Raw genomic sequence first — 19,088 nt, forward strand, 5'->3', positions numbered from 1 at the left:
AACCCCAAGGCGTTACGTGCGTTACCGCGTTCGACCAGATGTGCTGCTTCAACGCGACGGTCACCTCGTCGGACAAAAGCCACAACGGCCAGGTTGCACCTCTCGCAGAAGAAAAACCTCCTCCACAGCTCGGAGACGGACAAGACGGAGATCATCTGTGGATCGGACCGAGCGAATGACATAAGCGAATCCCAACCGGCGTCGTCTGCGGCTGGCACGAGCGCATAATCTATTTATCGCTGGAGTCGGTTACAATCTGCGCCGCATCGATTGCAGCCACCGTTTCGGGCCGATTTGTTCCCGACTGGTTGCTTTTTTCGCTCGAGCACCCCGTTTTCGTCACCTGTTATTTTTCCACCTGCTTCGGGGTGGCTCTGAATGGCTTCTTGATCGGTAATAGATCCATCAACCCAATTCCAAGCGCACCGGTACAGGTTGGAAAATGGGCAAACCGATCCCGACCCAGTGCCGGTTCCAGTTATTATTCAACCACCTACTTCTCGGTGTGAAGATGGCCCACTAGAGGATTATTACCCGCTGCCATTTGTGTGTGCGTGTGTGTTTGCTTGTTTTTTCCTGCCCCAAAGAGGACAACCTCTTCCCAGTTATGCTTGTGGCCGAAATAAGCTTCTCTTTTGGGGGGTGGGAAAATTTGCATGCCTTAATGCACGGGAGGGTTGCGATCGAAATCGGGGCTTGTGTGAAAAACCACTCTACCCCTCTACTCTTGACGCTTCACTCTCACTCTCAGCGAACGTAGCTCCATAACTGCCGCCATTACAAGCGCTACTGAGGGTGCGATAGTGACGGTTCACTTTACAGCCACTTTGGGCAATGAAAGACGATCAATTAGAGAAGCGCAACCGCACCCCCGGTAAGATGGGGCTGCTAAAACATGTTTTAATTTGCGCTCCGGCGCCATTTTTAGTGCGCCATTTGTTAAGAGGCTTGTTGGTTATTTTTTCTCTCTCTCTCTCTCTCTCTCTCCCTCATTCCGGCAATCGATTGCGGTACGGCATGGAGATCTCGATGGCCGGGTCGGAGGGTTTCGTAGCAGATAAGATCACTTTGATGCTAAAAAAACACACCACAAACGTTGGAGAGGATCTCGTGGCTGATTTATGCATGCGGCCCCAGACAATGGTTCTCCAACGGTGGAGCAAGAAAATGATATTATTTAAGCCACACTTCTCGGGTCGGGTCGGTTGGTGCATTCGGATCGTGTTTTTTCTTGCAATTCAATTGCTTGAAATGTCTCTTGCAAATGGAGTTCATTTGTGATGAAAACTGCGGGCAACGAGTGCACGTCACCACGCTACGATAAGCTACGGCCAACATGACGGTTGCTTGGATTTCCTTGCATAAAGCTGTTCAATCCGGTAGCCGATTCAGCGCCGAGCCCGTTGTGAATTATTCGCATGCCTTTTGTGGCACCGTGTGACCAAAGGCGGAAGACGACGGCAATGTTGACTCGCCTGAGTGATCACCAGATGGCACGGTTGGAACAAAATGTATGGAGGAAAAAAACACCACAATCACCAAAATCTAGCGCAATCCGGACCCCAAGCTCGACCTCCACCCACGAAGAACGCAGAACTTGCAATTTAATTTAAACGTTTGTATAATACATTATCGCTCGTTTTTCTCCATGCTTCACTGCACTGGACTGGAGTATTGCAACTTTTCAACCAGAACTCAACCAAAATGGCGAGTTATCCACGATCCAATCAAGCAGAACGAAAGTGATGGGAAATTGACGGTTGTCAAGCGACCTTTCCGTCCCAGCAACACTTTGCGAAAGCGCATCTGATGGTCGTGCCCAAATGGCGTGTTATTCTATTACTTTTGAGTAATATTGTTGCTTTGTAGGATTACCGATAGGAATACTAATCAACGGCCATCAACATCGGAAATAGAAGCGATTGGAACTATGCGCTTGTGAGAGGTAGCTGAACGATACAAAAAACTCAAACAATGCACTATTTAATGCAATCTGTTTGATTATTGATTGTACGCACTATTTTGGCTGTTAATTATTTAATCAAAGAAATGCAAGGAAAAGAAGTATGCTGATATTGGAAAAATTTTCCACCCATTGATTTATACGCCTAAATGTATGCTATTTGTTGCACATCATGTAAGCGTTTTCGATTTACTATGGATTCCATGGTTACTACAATGAAGCGTGTTTCTACACCCGGATGCGGAACTAAATAAAAAAGAAGTATGTTCTGGTATGTTTTGAAAGATTTCCATTCGCTTTACATATGATTTATAAGGTGTTAATGTTTTTGACATCTATTCAAATCAAATCTATCAAAAATCAAAGGATCAGCTAAATTAACCGCGCTCTGCAGAAGCTCAACCGTACGATTCCTGCTGGTTTTAGTGCTTTACTTCAATCTGAAACTTAGTTCTATTCTTTGCTGCTTTGCTGCTCAATTTTTTGCATAGTTTTTTGAAAATGAACCTAGATTTCTTTCATTTCTATCAACGAAACAGTGAAAAATGAGTGACTTTAATTTCATCGTACATTTGAGTTTATTCTTCATTTTAAATTAATATCATCATCGGTATTCGTTTCTGTACAAGTTGGCCACCCTTCCATGAGTCCCGCGAAGGAACCCGAAAGGATGACCATGATGAAGAAAAGCCGGAGCATCCCTCACGTTTCGTTTCGACTCATTAGTGCACGCGTCACACGACTTGGACCACCCGGCCATGGTGCATAGCAAAGCTTTCAGAAATCGGCACGGCTGGAAATCTCTTGATCGGCGGTCACGGGACCACAGGAACTAGTTCGATTGGAACCAAAACCACGTGGTTTTTCCCGTCACCGAGCAGACCATACAAAACTCATCTATCCTTCTGCAGTTCAAGCGTGTTCAGCGTGCATCCTAGAGCCGATGACGGCGCAAAGGGATGATACTCCGGGGGGACAAAAATGGGAGTAGGTGGGGCACAGGAGAGATGTCGGCTCGCCAAAGCTGCCACACCCGCAAACCCCAGGCCCCAGCACGGCTAGCAGCCCCCGGCAAGCGCCCGGGACCGTTCCAGGGCAGGGATGATAGAGCTAGGGGATGAAATAAATATCCACACGTTTGGCAGTGAAGGCAGGCAGGGGATCCGGCCGGGAGATGAGGATGCGGACGGGCAGCTCTGGGATGGCCTGTGGTCGAATTTCGAGTTGGCAGAGCGCTTTAGTGGTAGTAGGCCAACGGAGCGGCGGCCTTGCCGTGGTACTCAACGGTTCCGTGAGCCGGAGCATAAGCATGCGAGGCGTAGACGGCCGGGGCGGTGTGGTGAGCGGCGTACACGGCCGGGGCAGAGTGCGCGGCATAGACGGCCGGGGCAGAGTGCGTGGCATAGACAGCTGGGGAAGCGTGGTGCGCAGCATACACAGCCGGGGCATGAGCAACAACGGTCTTGGCGACGACAGCCGGGGCAGCATGGTGAGCGGCGTACACGGCCGGGGAGTGGGCGACGACGGCCGGGGCGTGGGCGTGGGCAACAACGGCCGGGGCGGCATGGACGGACGGGGCAGACTTGCTGACAACGGCGTTGAATCCGTTCACGTCATCGGCGGTGTAGTCAACAGTGCGCACGGAACCATCAGGCTCAACCAGGGAGTACTGGCCCTTCACGACATCACCGTCGCGGCTCTCAACCTGCGACTTGACATCTCCGGTCAAACTATCGTGGACACCATAGTTGTAGGAGTATTTGGGGTGAGCCTGTACGGATGGGAAGAACAACAGGAAACGTAGTGGTTAGTGAGAGGCTTGTGACCTTCACGATGGCCACCCCGGGGCGCCGTGTAACATATTCATTCGTTATCATATTTTGCCTATCTTGCATTTCCAATGAGAATAAATATTTAGGCGCGAGTCGGATTTCGGTAGCATTTTGTGTTAATTTTTACGGCCCCACGAACCATCGGTATCTGGGGGAAACAAAATCAAACGGCCAAATCAACAAGCCGTTAAAAAGCCATTCCAGCGAACCGATTGAAATGTAACACCTGCGAAAGATTACGGAACGATATACGTGCGTTTTTGGATTTTTAGTGCTTTTTCATCCCCTAAAGTGAAAACAGAAGCAACCGCGGTGTCGTTGCTCGTCAAATCAAGTGGCGATCGGTCGGTAGAGTGAAATTTCGACTCACCTTCATGGGGCCATCGATAAAATGGAATGATCAAGCGCGATGAAACGCGACCAAGGGCAAGTTACGCATTTGTGCGCGCACGATTGCAGTTGCAGCTGCGCCATGCGCCGTCACCGTAACCGGAGGATGACGATCGAAGAAGTGTCATTTAATGAGGCATCGGAGATCGATCGATGCCTTTAAAAGGGCGTCTGCTAGTACCGAAGGGCGGTGGGCACCATTAGCAATGGATGCCAAGAACAATAAGCGTCGGGTTGGATGATAGAGTTGCAGGTTTTTGTGCTGCAAATCCCACAAACCACTAGGAGTGACTCAATTGCAGATGTTATTGCCAACATTCTGTAGCAAATTGCTCAAATATTCACTCAATCGATGCACAGTAGTTGATTTGATTGTAATAAGGTAAAAACTAAGCCATTAAAACCGCTTTTAAAAAAGATTTGAACAAAAGACTTAAAGCGACGAACCCTCCAAATAAATTCAAACTGGTGATTTTTTACTGGAGAGGGGATGTTTTTTCTAAAACCCATTCTCAAAACATCAGGAAGATCAAATTAAGGATCAGTCAGGGATCCTGAGATAATTTGAGGGTAATTTGAATGCTCTTTCACAATAGAAAAAAAAAAGAATTTGATGCAAATGCTTCCAACCTTCGCTATTGTCATCCATTTCCTCAAGGGGTTTGAATCATTCTACCCAGTCTAGCTCACGATTTTTCCTCACGATACTTACGTAGTAGTCTCCCTGGTATTCGTGGGCGAGCGGGACCACGCCAGCGGCGGCAACTCCGAGAACAGCCAGGCACACAAGGGACTGCGAAGAAGAAAAACAGCGTTAGAGCACACCTGAGAGCCTGTAGCGTTCAGAAACACTTCCAAAGTCCTGTCAGTGCGGTATCCTGGAAAGGATCCCACCACAGCACAGTGTCCCATTCCTCTTGCACCACCACAAACGATCACTCACTTTGATGAAAGCCATTTTAGTTGGTTTTGGGGGGTTTGCTTTGCTTTGCTTTGCACTAGGACGAGTTCTGAACTGCGAATGATATCTAGCTGATTTGCGCTGGCAGCTTTTATAGTCAACTCCACCCGTGCGTGTGGCTGTCGGCGTCCACCGTAGTGGCTTCGAGGCCCGTAGATTTTGTTCCTCCTTCCACAGCCTTGCACCTCCTTCGCTTTGCTCTTCTCAGTGGTCACCGGTCCACCGGCTTGGGCGCTTCGTTCCCTTTCACTCTCAACGGTGGGCTAGCGCCGTTTCGGTTCGCGCCTTCTAAACCGCGTTCGAGTACGGTATGCGATTCTTACGCTTCACTCCGTCTTGTCGGAGAAGGAAGCGAGAGATAGAGAGAGCTTTAGGTGCAGATCTCGTGGAGCGAACGAGCAAGTACACGGCAGTCAACTCGAGTCGAGTAGTAATCGTACCGATCGTGTCCAGGGCGTACCAAGATGACGCCAAATGAGATCGGTGCGGGAGGAAAACCGAAACACTACCGCGTGTGAGTGTTCGTGGTCACCAAACGAGCGAACGAACCGTTGAGGGGCAGCCGTCAGGCTCCGTCTCAGAGGCGGGTGTTGCAGTATTTTACCACTCAATCGATCATTACACGACCGATCACTCGTACGATCGAGATCGCCCCTCGGTCCAAGGGGTGGTACAGTTTTACAGCACTCTTTTGGTGCTACAACGCCGTCATCAGACGCATGGCCGGATGCGTTTTGTGGCGTTGAGATCACATGAAAGAACAAACATACGACCAGCCAGCACATGGGGAAGCTAACCAGGGGGCAAACAGATAAAAAAAAACAAATTTAAATCAACTCGGTCTCAGCAAGGTGATCAGACCATGAAATGAGATGGAAACCTCAGAATCCGGCCCGGTCCTGTGATTGGTCCTGCGTGTGTGGGATCGCTGGCCCTAAAAACGGATCCGTTCGCACCGATCGATCGTGGTGGTCGGGGAGAATGATTTGATTTTTATGAGCCTCTTGCGCATGCGGAATGCTTAAGAATTATGCTGAACCGACGGCTGGACGACGTGCGGCAGGTGAAGGTCATGCTGTGGTCGCCCGGTGGTCACCGTTGGGAGGGAAATGGTGCCTTGCTAAAACGCCTTTAACACGATCGCATTAGCTAAAGGTGTTCTTTGTGCTCGAAGCCCTAGAACGCTTGTGCTCGCAACATGCCACATCCGGAGCTGGGATTACTCGAAAATTGGGTATGAAAATTGCTTATCGATGTGCGGTTCCGGGTATTTCCTGCATGTGAACACTGGCATTGATTTTTCTCGGAGTGGAGCGGCTAAATTTTGCTGTTTCGGTAGCTAAGTTTGCACAAACATCCTTGAAACAATATGTCGTGGTTTTTATAGGGTCATACTGGTGAAATAGCAAAGCAATAGTGGCTAAAATTGAGTTTTATCTACCAAACTACTCTTTATTCATAATTTCAATTGGATTTGGAGCACACAAAACATCATAGCTTGGTGAATAGTCATATTTTTCGGAAATTATTACAAAAGACTCAAAGCGACGAACCCCCGTTTTCGATAGATGAATTTATAGAAAACATTTATTCACGATCTCGTGTTTTTGTCGAGTTATTAAATACATGTAAATTGAGTGATGAAAAAGAACAACAATACCATCAAATCAAAATAAAGAGTTAAATACTTTAAGCCAAAATAATAAAAACCGATTAGAGCCATTGAAATATATGCCAGTAATTGCCACACAAATTGATACCTATTTCCTTAACTCACATTCAATCATTGCGGAAACGGAGTAGTTTACCTGCAGGCTGCGACAAACGTGATCAACCGTTCACCTTTTTAAATTTTATAGCTTATTTGTATAACAAAGGCAAGCCACAAAATTACTCCATGAGTTTGCATCGCACGCCGGCACGTTTTACTGCCGTTAAAACTATTGCCCTGCTGCGCATATGGTTGATGGCGATTGCGTTGCCACACGAAATCCTCCCTAAGTTTGCCTAATGCGCTTTTAGAGCTCCAATCTCCCGTTCGAAAGGACCACTAGGCACCCGCACCGATCTGATGGACGTCCCAAAAAAAATATAAAATCAAATAAAGGCACGCAACGGGGGAAAAAAGAGTAACAATACAACAAACGAAACAAAAAAGCTACCCAAACCAAACCCGCCCACGGAACTGATCTGTGTTCGAGGAGAGGCACGCGCGGAAAGCATAGTTGGGTTCACTTCCCGATCACAGGCTCCACTTAGTAGCCAGCAGCCTGTCAACCCGGCCGTGCTGAGATGAAAAAGAAGAACAAATAGCATAAAAAAGACTACCACCTCCGAAGACAAATGATCTGCCAAACGACGCCCAAGTCACACGCCCGCAGGCCAGCGACAACATAAAAGACCGTCGTCGTCGTCGTCGTCGTCGTCGTTGGTGTGATCGCTCGAAAACCACGGGTTACGAACGGTGGGAGCATTAACCAACGACCCCGAATGGCGGAAAGCACGGCGTCCGTACCGCATACCAGCGCAGGGCAATGCCAATGGAGAAAGAGCCCACCCGGACCTGCTTTGGCGGGGTTTTTCGCGCACTACGAGGTTCAATGTCAATGGTGCCAGTGGGCAGTTGGGTCGAAGGCTCGAAAAAAAAAATGCAACCCACTGACAGGGCGGTTTCAAACCGCTTCGCAACATACATGTTTCGCAAAACGGCACAGACGCGATCGTTGCCCCTACTGTTGGCTTGAAAACGGTACCACAGCTCCAATGTCAAAGACGCAGCCTCCGTGGGGTCAACGGTCGTCGCGAGAGGCTCGTTAATCCGGTCGGAGTGCAGCTTGCGATTGATTCCCGCCAAGTGGTGCTTCAATTAATGGACGAACTTGCGCTTAACGGGTTGCAAAGGGCTCGCGATCGACGAGCCAAAGGGTTCTCGGAGTGATTTATAGTGACAGAATCAGGGAAACCCAAACAACGTTCGCGAGCCGACAAGCTTGCTTTTCCGAACGACAGGATGATGGGGAAAATTATGGTCCAAACCGCTACATCCGACGGACTTTTGCATGCCTTCTGCTGCGTTCTAACGATTCCGCAGGCGGTCATGTTCACGACAAAAACGCTGGCTGTGTACCGAATTTATGTTCGAGCTCGCATTTTATGAGGTTTCTAGCACTAACATTTCCGTTTGAGGCGTGCGTAGGGAGACTCAGGTCCGTTTCCAGCACTCCGAAAGAGCACGATCGCGGTCGATCGTATTCAACCGCGTATTAACGATCGTCGATGTACGTCGTGCTGTGCCATTTTGTTGGCTTTTCAAGTCCCCTTTTCCAACAGACTCCCGGAATTCCCGACTTCAACCGTTGTCTGAGAGGTTCACGAATGCAAAAGCCCCCGCAAAACCGAAGCGATCGTAATCCTGCTGCAAGGCAGTGCAGTTGCAGGCATGCTCGGGCCAAAAATGGAACACTCAGCGCTGCGCAGAAAACGGTCCGTTGTAGCTCGAACCTTGGCCCTGGATCGAGAAGGTGCGTTTGGTATGATTGATACACTTACACGAGTCGAATCCACGGAGTTCTGTGACGTCCCACGCGCTGGTCAACTTTACCTGGGAGTATTTGCTACAACCCGGAGCTCACCGGACCGTTCTCCGGGCGGTCCAAAAATGGGCGCGCCCATTCCGATAGCCCCTTGGGCAGCTGTCGAAAAATCGCCATCCTGCTGCGGAGTTCCGAGGCGTTTTTCGATCGTAATTGAGATTATTCTCATTGTGGATGTTCATTGACCCGGATCCGGAGGCGGGTTCCTGTGCTAGGTGACGCTGGTGGTTCCTAACCGTCGTGCTTTTCGCTTTACCACGCTTCCTTTCCAACGCCAAAAGAAGGGTTTTATTCTTGAGCTTAAAATATCGTTTTAAACCAGCTACGGCGAAATAAACGCACGAAAAATAAAAACATCCAAATGTCACACGCCACCGGTCGCACTTTGGCGTTGCGAGTCGTTCGATTTTTGCCGTCCGAGGTGACATTTGGAGACATTTATATTTTATTTTATTTTTCACTCGCTTCTTATCTCCGACCGCTCTGCCGAGGGACTCGTTTCAATTGCCCCGAAAGGGAATTTAAATTGGGAAGAAATCTATCAAAGCTGTACCAGTATACATTAGCTCAGCTTCATTTGGTTTTGAGTTGCTGATTCCCGACACTGGAGCCTTCAGAACTTCTATTCCTTTAGCAAACCAATCTATTCCTTTCATTGTCTTGTGTTGCTTCCGTTTGCTTTTCGATTCCGATGCGAGACAATAATTCGAGAAGGCAGTTTTGCCTGTGGAATGCTTTTAATTTGGTACGAAATTTATGCGAGATTTCATGTCAGAATTATCGCACGCCGGTGCGTGGAGGAGCTTAGGAATTTCAATAAATTGTTTTGACATTTCGATCCTAGGTTAATCGGAGCGATTTCGGCTATCAAGATGAGTGATGATTGCTTTTTTGTGCAGGTATAACATTTTGAACACAAAATTGATTATTTTTAATGAAGTTAGGCCATCTGTCATTATAATTTTCATTTGGAGACAATTATGCAGTATAGCACTATGATCAAATGTTGTTTGTTATGTAATATAATGTTATATAATGTCGTTTTGTTCGTTAAGTTCGAGGTTGTCAACCTGAAGCAACTGGTCGTCAGCATCGTTCGATTAGAACCTACGCCAAAAAATCTCGCGTTTCCGAGTACTTGCTGGCCCCATTTCGCTCTACAAACAACACCTCCAACAAACCGGTCCTAAAAATGGTCCGGTACAGTTTAATGCACCTTCCAAATAAGCATTGCACTCCCGCCCCGTCGTTGTTTAGAAGATTACGGAGGCGTTTCGCAGAGGAAGGTGAACTTCTGGACAACCCCTAAGCGAACGGGACTTGGCGTGAACTTTTTTACGCCAACCTTCCCGTGAGTACACCCTCATTAGCATACTGGCCAGCTGGTGATCATTGTTTTGCAATCGATCGCGATCATGTGACTCATCGCTGAGAAACAAACCGATCGCTTTTGCCTGCGGCCAATCCGGTTCACATCCTTGAATCGGTGGTCAGATAGCCCCGCAGGAATCGCGTTCTATTATCTACTACAGTCCATTTGTTTCCGATTTAGAAGCGCCCGGAGCTCACGAGGCCTGAGCAGCAGTTGCGCAATACGGTCCAGTTTTGCTGCCGGTGATAGTTTCGTACGCTGCTGGCGGTAATTAAACTTTAATTGTGCCATTTGTACGAGCTTGGAACGGCAAGAAAAGGGCCGCTGGCGCCTGATCGGTTGATTATTCTCAAACCCCCGTGGAGGGTGAACGATAGACAAATTCATCACTAGCTTTATTGAAAAGTTTCCACCTTTGCAGGCAGCCAGCTCACGGTCACAAAAGTGTATGATGAATAACGCCAAATCAACAGGGATCCCGGCGTTGCCGCAAGGTTCAGTGACAGTTAAATTGTTCCCGACCCGGATGGTTCCACTCGTAGGTGTGCAGGGTTGGGAATCGGGTTGCCAATAAAGGTAACTTGCTTTTGTTATTAAAATGTCAATCCCACCAAATGAGAACGCGACGAACGAGCGGTCAGATCGAACCAACTGGTCAGCCTCCGGGCAGCCGATTGATTTTCATGCACGCGATAATGCTGATTTTTTATTACGACCTGTGTAAATTGTGAGCAGTTGATAATTTTCTCGGCCCTAAATTGCCACCCAGCGGTTCGCGACGGTGTGTTTTTCGCGAATCGAATCGAGCCCAGCATGCCCATCGATCCGACGCTTTCGTAATGCCGAGACCCAGCCGAGACGGAACTCGCTTGGAATGCCCCACCCAAAGGACCTTGCCGAGGTCGTGTGCTGGATCGAATCGCGATGCTGAGCCTCGACGATCAAGCACCATTACCACCCGCTAGCGTTTTCAACCCTTTGCTACACGGAAAGGGCACGGGCGCAAACGGCTTGTTCGATGTTTGATTAGCGGCACTTTACACGCGCCGCGTGCGATCGCGTGGTTTGCTGGTTGGTTCCGTGCCCGTTTTCACGGCGTAATGTTACGAGCTTGTAGTTGGTCATTTATCTGCGTACGTGCGGGAATGGTGGCGAATGTTTCGAACCAAAAAAAAAGGTACCCAATGGCCGCTTGAAAATCGGCCACCCCCGGTAGCGACCGTTCGGACGCCCACGTTATTGGTTTGCGCAGGAAAATGGCGCTGTCGATGGGCCATGAAGCACATTTGCGTTCATCCGAAGCTGTTTATGGATCGTTCTGGCCATGGGTACGACACAAAGCAGTAAAATAATATACAATTACATTATGCGTGAATGTGGTGAAGAAACGATTCAGAATCTGGAATTTATAACGCTGTGTTTTGCGGCGTTGTGGTTTTGAAAAGCATTGAGCAATCGATTCAAACAATCAGTTTTTGTTATTTATAAAGCCCCATATTTTATTCGTTTGTTTACTCGCTTTATTAGTTTACTCCCACTACCAGCATAAATTGAAATAGTCATCACAATTCCGTTTCCTATTTCGCGAGAGAATTTATGCATTTAACGATCTTCATAAACCACTGAAAAGAAGCAATAAATAATCCTCAGAATTACACACCCAACTGCATCGTGAGTCGCAAATAATAAAGAATCTAGACGATCGGACCTTCCACACACACTTTCCATTTCATTTCTTCTCGGTGGATTTCCTCCATGAATTTGATATTCATCCAACCTCTCGCTATAACAGTACATCTTGTAGGACATCGTCACCAGCGAGCGGAACGGCTCAGAATAACGATACACTCCAGGTACTGAAACGAGAGCCTAATGAAACCTTCACATGCTCCAGCATCACTTTCATCGCGACTTATTCTAATAGGTTTGAAAAAGCCCTCGCGAACCTTCATGCATCAGAAACGGTCGAGCTAACCGCGGATGACAAATTATCCAGCCTGCATTAGCGCGCTGGCACCGTGGGGCTCTAAAAGCACTGCTGCATCCTTCGGCATTAGCTGAGCGGAGTTGAATGTTTCAATTACCGCGCAACCATTAATGGTTCGCGGATTTCTCACGCCCTCGCGCAGGTGGCCAAGGAAAAGATCACCCGGTACCGTCGGCCGGTGCCATTTTAACGTGCCTTCGTTAGAGCGATCGATCGGGCCAGTGATTTATGGTCAAGCTCGATGGCATCTAGGAAGCGCATTCCTCGGTCTCGTACGGCTTCATTTGGAGTCATTACGCGGGGAAATGGGTCGGCTCTATTGGTGCAAGTACTCCACGATCGATAGTTCACTCGAACAGCTGCCATTGCAATTTTGTAATAGCACTCATTCACAGCACGCAAGGCTCATAGATACTTCATCCAGTTAGGGCAATTATTGTGGCCGTAAATCTGGCGTCCCAGCTCGGGTGGTTGGTTGAAACAAACACGCGCGAGGGAGTCACCCGCTGGTGCGCTCTCGTTTGTCGCGTAATGTCAAGGACACAGGTCCAACGGGATCAATTTATTGATTGCCGTAAAACAACTGGCACGGAATGGACATTCAAAGCGCTTCGTTCTCAGCCATGTGTCGTGGCTGATGTTGGTCGTTTTAAAAATTAATTACCACCGAAATTCGACCCATTTCGATGGTGCAGTTCCGATTTGAATATTAACGCACGCTATGAGCATTCAACGGCGCAGCAACATTTCGGTGGAGTCATTATTGTCAGTGGTTTTTTAATTAGAACAGCTCCTTCCATCCCGTTTGCTGTGGATTATGCAAATGGGAATTGGGCTCTAATAGGGTTGCTCTTCCGACCAAAAAGTCGGTCTCCTCGTATTCAGCGCCCACTCGATCGAGCTGTCCGATCGCGCTTGTCCGTCAACCCGTGAACTCGCGTTCCATCAATCCGTCAACATTTTTTACGACCATGTAAAGCACACGTCGTGGCGCCTCGCACGACCCGCAGTGTGATCGATCGCTTTCGATCGCCGATTCGGACACGTGTTTTCGTCGATCGTTTGGGAGGTATTTCTGTTTTTATTTTGTCTCTTTTTCATCGAGGTTCCGGTGGCTTTAGGCTTGAAGAAGAGTGCCTTGGTATAAGGGGGAATAAACGGAAGGAAACTGACGGTAGCCTTGTCGAATTTCATTACACACCATCAATGAAGAACACTTTGACGCTGATGAAATTGAGATATAAGTGAAAAGAAACGGTGTTTCCTCGCACGAAATCAATGGCATCGAACGACCGCTGGATAGTGAATAGAAAATCGAAAGTAATTTCCTTTCGAATCTTTTCCGAAAATAGAACAGAAATACACGTGGAATCAAAGCGCTTGAAACTATGCTCCGACAGTAAATGGTGTGATATAAATGAATGAGTAAACGTGTATGATATTATTTTGTTAAACCAACTCTCTCTCTCTCTCTATCATATCGTTTCCTCGTCTCCAAACCAGCACCGATAGCGCCTTCCTTCCATTCCAAGACCTTGGACGGCCTTGACGGGGGCTTCACTTCATCGGGTTTTATTTCGAAGTCGCCACAGCAACGGTTGACCGGTTCCACTCGGTTAGATTCCTTTCTGCGAGCCGTTGCCCTCTTTCGGACGGGTCGGACATGGCTCATGTAAAACCAAATTCATTTCCCACCTCGTCGACCTGAGAGCGAGAGAGAGAGAAAAACGCCTCCCAATCGATGCGGGAACTCGATTCTTTTCCTCATCTTGCTAACGACTTGTAAGTGCTCCTGTTGGGCGCATGAAAACTGACCAGCTTCGGAACGCCATTTGAGGTTGTTGATAGTGACACACGCGCTGATACGTGCCGTCGTGTTGAGATTGCAGTTTGTGTCGAGGTCCTTTCGGTTAGATACACTCCCTGGCAAAGGAAACCCGGTGCATGCAGCAGTACAATCGCAACCGTCGATCAGCAAACCGACTGCCACCCGCTCGATCATTGCATAAGGTCAGTAGGTGAGTGAGTTGGGGCCGATTTTATTTCACCGCACACGCGCACGGCGGCGATTGTCAAATAGAAGCGCAACCGTACCGGCGTGTGGCGGTGTCGAATAGACGGAAAGGTAACCGAATCGTAACGCCCTGCGCTTTTGACCGAGGGCGAATGCAATTATGAAGGGTTCGGCTGCTGGACCACGCGTGCTAGTCTGCTAGATGCAGCTGGTTCGTCTAGTGGTTCGTTGGTTTTGCGCAGCCACTCAATTTCATCATCCAACGGTTAGGCTGAGCCACACTGAGGGTTGTGTGCTACGATCGTCCTTGATCGCAAGTGTCCGCGGCGTCGAACAAATTGGGCTGATACCGAAACCAGCTCGATCCGATCGCGCGAGACAGCGTGAATTGGGCAACGTGGCTTCGAGGATGGCCATTGTGGCTGGCTGGGTTCGCTTTCGATTTTTTTTTCGACAAGGACACCGCCCCGAAATCGATTCGAAACTCATTACAGTCGAGGGAGAGCCAAACCAGTGCCGTTGACGATCAAGCACGGGGGACAAACGGACACGATTAATTGAGTCGAGGCTGAAAATGAGCTGAGATTCTTTGAAAACGAGATATAAATTGGTTTCCTGTATGTAGGTTCTAGATGGTGGTGAGCAAAAAACCACCTAAAGGCTTAAGGCGAAGTTTAATGACCCGTTTATTAAGCTACAACAAAGTGATGCATCACACAGAAACTAATGAAATCAAATTAGGGTTAGTCAATATTAATTAATTTTATAAATGACCCCCAGACCGCCCCGTCGAGAGTGTGTTGAATGAAGACGAAACTTTGACTTTTTTTGAATCGTTTCCTCGAGTAGAATTCGTGCCAAAAAAGAAAAGTCTAGTAATGGCTTCCTGCGCATTGTTTCCCTTTTGCGATTAGATTGGCTAACATCAAGCTGAATGGTGAGAATAGTTTCGATTTTATTAGCATGGGAATCATCGAGAACCTTCAGCATTTTTATCCATTAGATCGTTGAGGCGAAACGAGCTCCATAAGTGTTTAGAATGTTCTACTCACGGCGACGTCCGTATGAAATGGAAGGCATTTTGACATAAGAATGAACACTCAAGATAAAGCAGATTGTGAATGTGCAGATCCTGTGGAGAGCAGGAAATCCGTCTATAAGGTTGCGGAATATATTTACCATCCCATGCACTGAAGTGGTTTAATGGAACAAAAATAAAATAGCTAAATTCCTCACAAATTGGTTATATAATTTGGCTTTCCTTCAAGCATCTGCAGCTGCATTTTGGCGCCCTTCGGTTGCCTTCATCTGCACGCTGGACTAATGATCTGTTGATTTCCCACCGTCCAGCCGTCCAGCGTCACGTTTACACGAGCCCTTCCGAAAGTCAATGCTACCAGCGCTGTTAAATTGAACACCTTTATTCAACTGGACCGGCCTCACGAGCTGTGCGGTAATTTCCAACCCTCCAAGCCAAACCCAGTACCTTTGCTCCCTTCGCCAAGGACGACATCCACCCTGACCCGGACACGTCCAAAAAGGCCGTTGAGTCCAATCTCGATCTAATCGCGGTCTATGTTCGCGGACAATTTACATACCTACGAGTAGTTTGATTCCGTTCCCGTCCGGCATGGCGATCGTAATAGGCTCGCAGGCTCACCAACTCGAGGAAACCCCACCAATGCGGTACTTCATTTCGTGGTTTCTTGTCTCAGGCACGCGAAAACGGTATAATTACGGTATAGCCACGCCATCAGTTCGACGTGGTGTTGGCTACCGCGAGGCAGAAATCAGGAACCACGAGAACCCGTTCTCGCACGCCGACAAACTGCAAATTATCTCCACCGATACCGGTGGCTGCAGTTTGATCGATTTGACTGGTCGTTTTCTCACCAGTCGCCTGGGTGAGTCAGAACGATGCTTTCCGGGGGTTTAGAGTGAGCAACAAAGTGCGCTCAAAGTGAGGCTCGTGATCGGTGGGTTTTGCACGGAAAACCTGGCCACGAAGACCTTCCCGATCGAGCTCACGATCGAACTGGGTTATGGACGCGGGCGGATCCGGTTTCCCTTTCGTTTGGTGGTTGAATGAAATTCCCAACTCGTTCCGGTCGCGAGTATCCCGCGTAGCAAAACACGTGGGAACTTGTCGTCGGGTAATCGATTCATGGTCATTTTCCACACAGCTCCCGTGGTCTTATGTCATACGCTACACCTAAACGCGAACTATGCGCACGAGCAATCGACATAACAGAGCGAGTAGGTCAGGTGCACATTAAATCGCATCCTAATACCGCTCCCTACAGTCACATATTAATTACGTTTAATTAATTTGCTGTTTGCTTATCTACCGCGGCGTGATCATCATGCGTCAATATAAAACAACCCAAATTACGCCCGAGAACGAGCAGACGAGCAGACGAGCCCACCGACCTGACGTGGCAATAAAGCAGGGAAAACACTAGAAAAAAAAGGGAAACCAAATTTTACGATCAATTAAGAACGACCGAACCGCCCAAAAAGCGATTCAACATCGCCCTCTGGTGATGTTTTTGGGCAATTAGTTAGCGCGCCAGCTTCCATGAATCGAGTGGTAGCAAACCATCGAGTGGTAGGAAATTAATTAAAATCGCTGTTCTCGAGAACGACACTCAAGGCGCGTGCGTCCCCAAAGCAGACGAATCATTCGAACCGTTCGTTTCGGTTCCTTTCGCAAACGCCTGAACGGGTTGGTTTCGCTACGCTCGTTTGGGCCGCATTCGATTCGACTTTCAAAAATTCCAACTGTGTGGGTTTGGTGGGCGGAGGAGAGGGGTGGAACGAATAGGGGAAGGGGGGGGAGGTGAAGGGGGGGATTAAATTCGGCGCCCATTTTAGGTTGGGTCAGAATACGCTCCCAACTTCCGCGATGCGATCGCGATTGGCCACCCGAAAAGGTTCGTCGCTTACGTTTGCATTTAAATCATTCGATTCTAAGTCGATCATCAATCAACGCGTGCTGGAGTTTCTTTGTTCTAGCGATCGCACGGAAAGTAGGAAATATTTTAGCAGGTGTCAACCTCACATCCGGTGAAGGGGAATAGACGTAGTAATGTCGAAAGAGAGCGATAAAGAGAGAGAGAGAGAGTGAGTGAGAAAAACAACCCTCACAGATCGCCTCTCCTAATCCAGCCATTTTGAAGAGGAAATCATCATTTTCTGAAATCAAAATCCCACCATTCCGGTGACTTCCAGCACCCCGTGTGTGTTGCTAAATGCGTTGTTGTGGTGTTGTTGCCTGGCGATCGCAACCTCTTTGCGCTGAAACACCAGACGGAAGTGACGCAGCGTGGTGTGCGCGAAAACGAGCAAAAAAGAGCGCGAAAAATACACGACATTTTTCTTACCACATCGCCTCGAAGGAGCGACCTTGAAAGTGAGGTGTGTCGTCTAATTTAATGGCGCCCACGGCAGCAAACACTTACTGTTATTACTGAGCATTCACGAGCGTTTTTTTTCTTTCATTCTTTTCCTCCATTTTGCGCCCAGCATCCGTTAGTGGCCTTTTTTTTCTTTCAAAGCATGAGCTAAACTACGAAAAAAAAGCTCCTGCTCCTCGATGGCGTAACTGTAACAGCTGCGTCTGAGACACGATTCTGTTTCATTCACGATTGCCATTATGGGAAGCGAACAAAGCCATCGACGGGAGTACAATTGAGCTCCCCTGAAAGGTTCATGATCATGTAGGGCGTGTCAGTTTCTTTATTCTGATGAACAGAGGTTTTTTTTTTATGATTGTTTCCCCTTGAAAAAATATCGTTCCACGCAATGCTAAAGTATGCTCCTTTTAGGGTAGCTGCTCATTTTATTTTGTCATTTTTCAAAAAGCTAGCGGAAGTGATGTATGATTTTGATGTTTGAAGTACTACAATTTATGCAGCTTTAATAATATCGATTAAATATTTGATTAAAGTATAATTTAGTTTTGTATTCTTTATAATATGTAATGCAGATTTTAACGCAATTCCATTTGGATCTAAAATCACCCATCGAATGAATCACCAATCGAATCGTCCTAGCGAGAAAAAGGAACAATCTTAACCGATTCTAATCCGATCGCTAAATGCATCCACACGCCATACGCGTAAAGGTCACCCGTTGACGAACGAATCTCAAATGAGTTTACATTAAACAAATGGCTGATTAAAACCAGGAAGCTTTCCTACAAACACCCGACCACTTGTAGGTGAGTTTAATCCTTTTAATCCACCTCAGGTGAAGGAAACACCTCGTGAACTAAAATCAGAACCTCATACGATTGACCTTCCTGAACCTTTGCGACCTTTCACCGTCCACTTTTAATGGCGCCATTGCGTTAAACTCAATCAAATAAATTATTACACAACCCGATTGCGGGCCACCTTGGGCTAGCTTTCATCGTCGATCGTTCAACAAAAGGTGGCTGTTAAACTTTCACACCTCACATTCGGGCTGACAGAGTGACAAATTAATACGCGATCGAAATCACCTCTCTGTTTGAGTTGGTTCAAATACCCGGCCCGATGTGATGCCGTGTTTGTGCTACTCTCATTTCCTTGATCTGCTTTTCCAGCCTCGATCGTGGCCCGTAAAGTCACATTCCACCGGCACACATACCGACGAAGGTCGGCAACATCAACGGCCACGTGGCCCGCAAGGACGGCCAGGAAGGAAAGCATTCCATCGGCAGCAGCTCTTCGTTAGCATGTGCTCAAGGAGATTCGCGTTTTGCGATTTAAAGTTATTAATTAACCGTACGTGGTGGGCCTCGTTTGGAGCCGTCTTTGGGTTGATTAAAATGGAGGCAAAAGCGCAGGAAAAAACCTCAACGAGTTGTTGGCAAAAACGTGCTACATATTTAGACGCACGTGCGCTTGCGTTCGAGCGTGATTTCTGCGACATTTAATTGACGCTGACGAACATGGACGAGCGTGATTTGTGAGTGAACATGATTAATGGGA

General features: G+C 47.8%; 1 protein-coding gene across 1 annotated transcript; it reads right to left on the reverse strand.

The window, feature by feature from the left end:
• Positions 1 to 2,523: 2,523 nt before the first annotated feature.
• Positions 2,524 to 5,195, reverse strand: LOC128725550 (larval cuticle protein A2B-like). The gene is made up of 3 exons (XM_053819303.1): positions 5,129 to 5,195; positions 4,898 to 4,978; positions 2,524 to 3,734 (listed from the first exon to the last, which is right to left on the reverse strand). The coding sequence occupies exons 1-3, from the start codon at positions 5,141 to 5,143 to the stop codon at positions 3,201 to 3,203; spliced, it is 630 nt and encodes a 209-aa protein (XP_053675278.1). The 5' UTR covers positions 5,144 to 5,195; the 3' UTR covers positions 2,524 to 3,200.
• Positions 5,196 to 19,088: the final 13,893 nt, after the last annotated feature.

Source organism: Anopheles nili, chromosome 3 (assembly GCF_943737925.1).
Source record: "Anopheles nili chromosome 3, idAnoNiliSN_F5_01, whole genome shotgun sequence".
NCBI lineage: Eukaryota > Metazoa > Arthropoda > Insecta > Diptera > Culicidae > Anopheles > Anopheles nili.

Bases quoted from the DNA above. Each gene is read 5' to 3' on its own strand.
- LOC128725550 (XM_053819303.1), bottom strand. The intron at 3,735-4,897 runs GTAAGTATCGTG...CCATCCGTACAG, and splicing joins AATACCAGGGAGACTACTAC to GCTCACCCCAAATACTCCTA.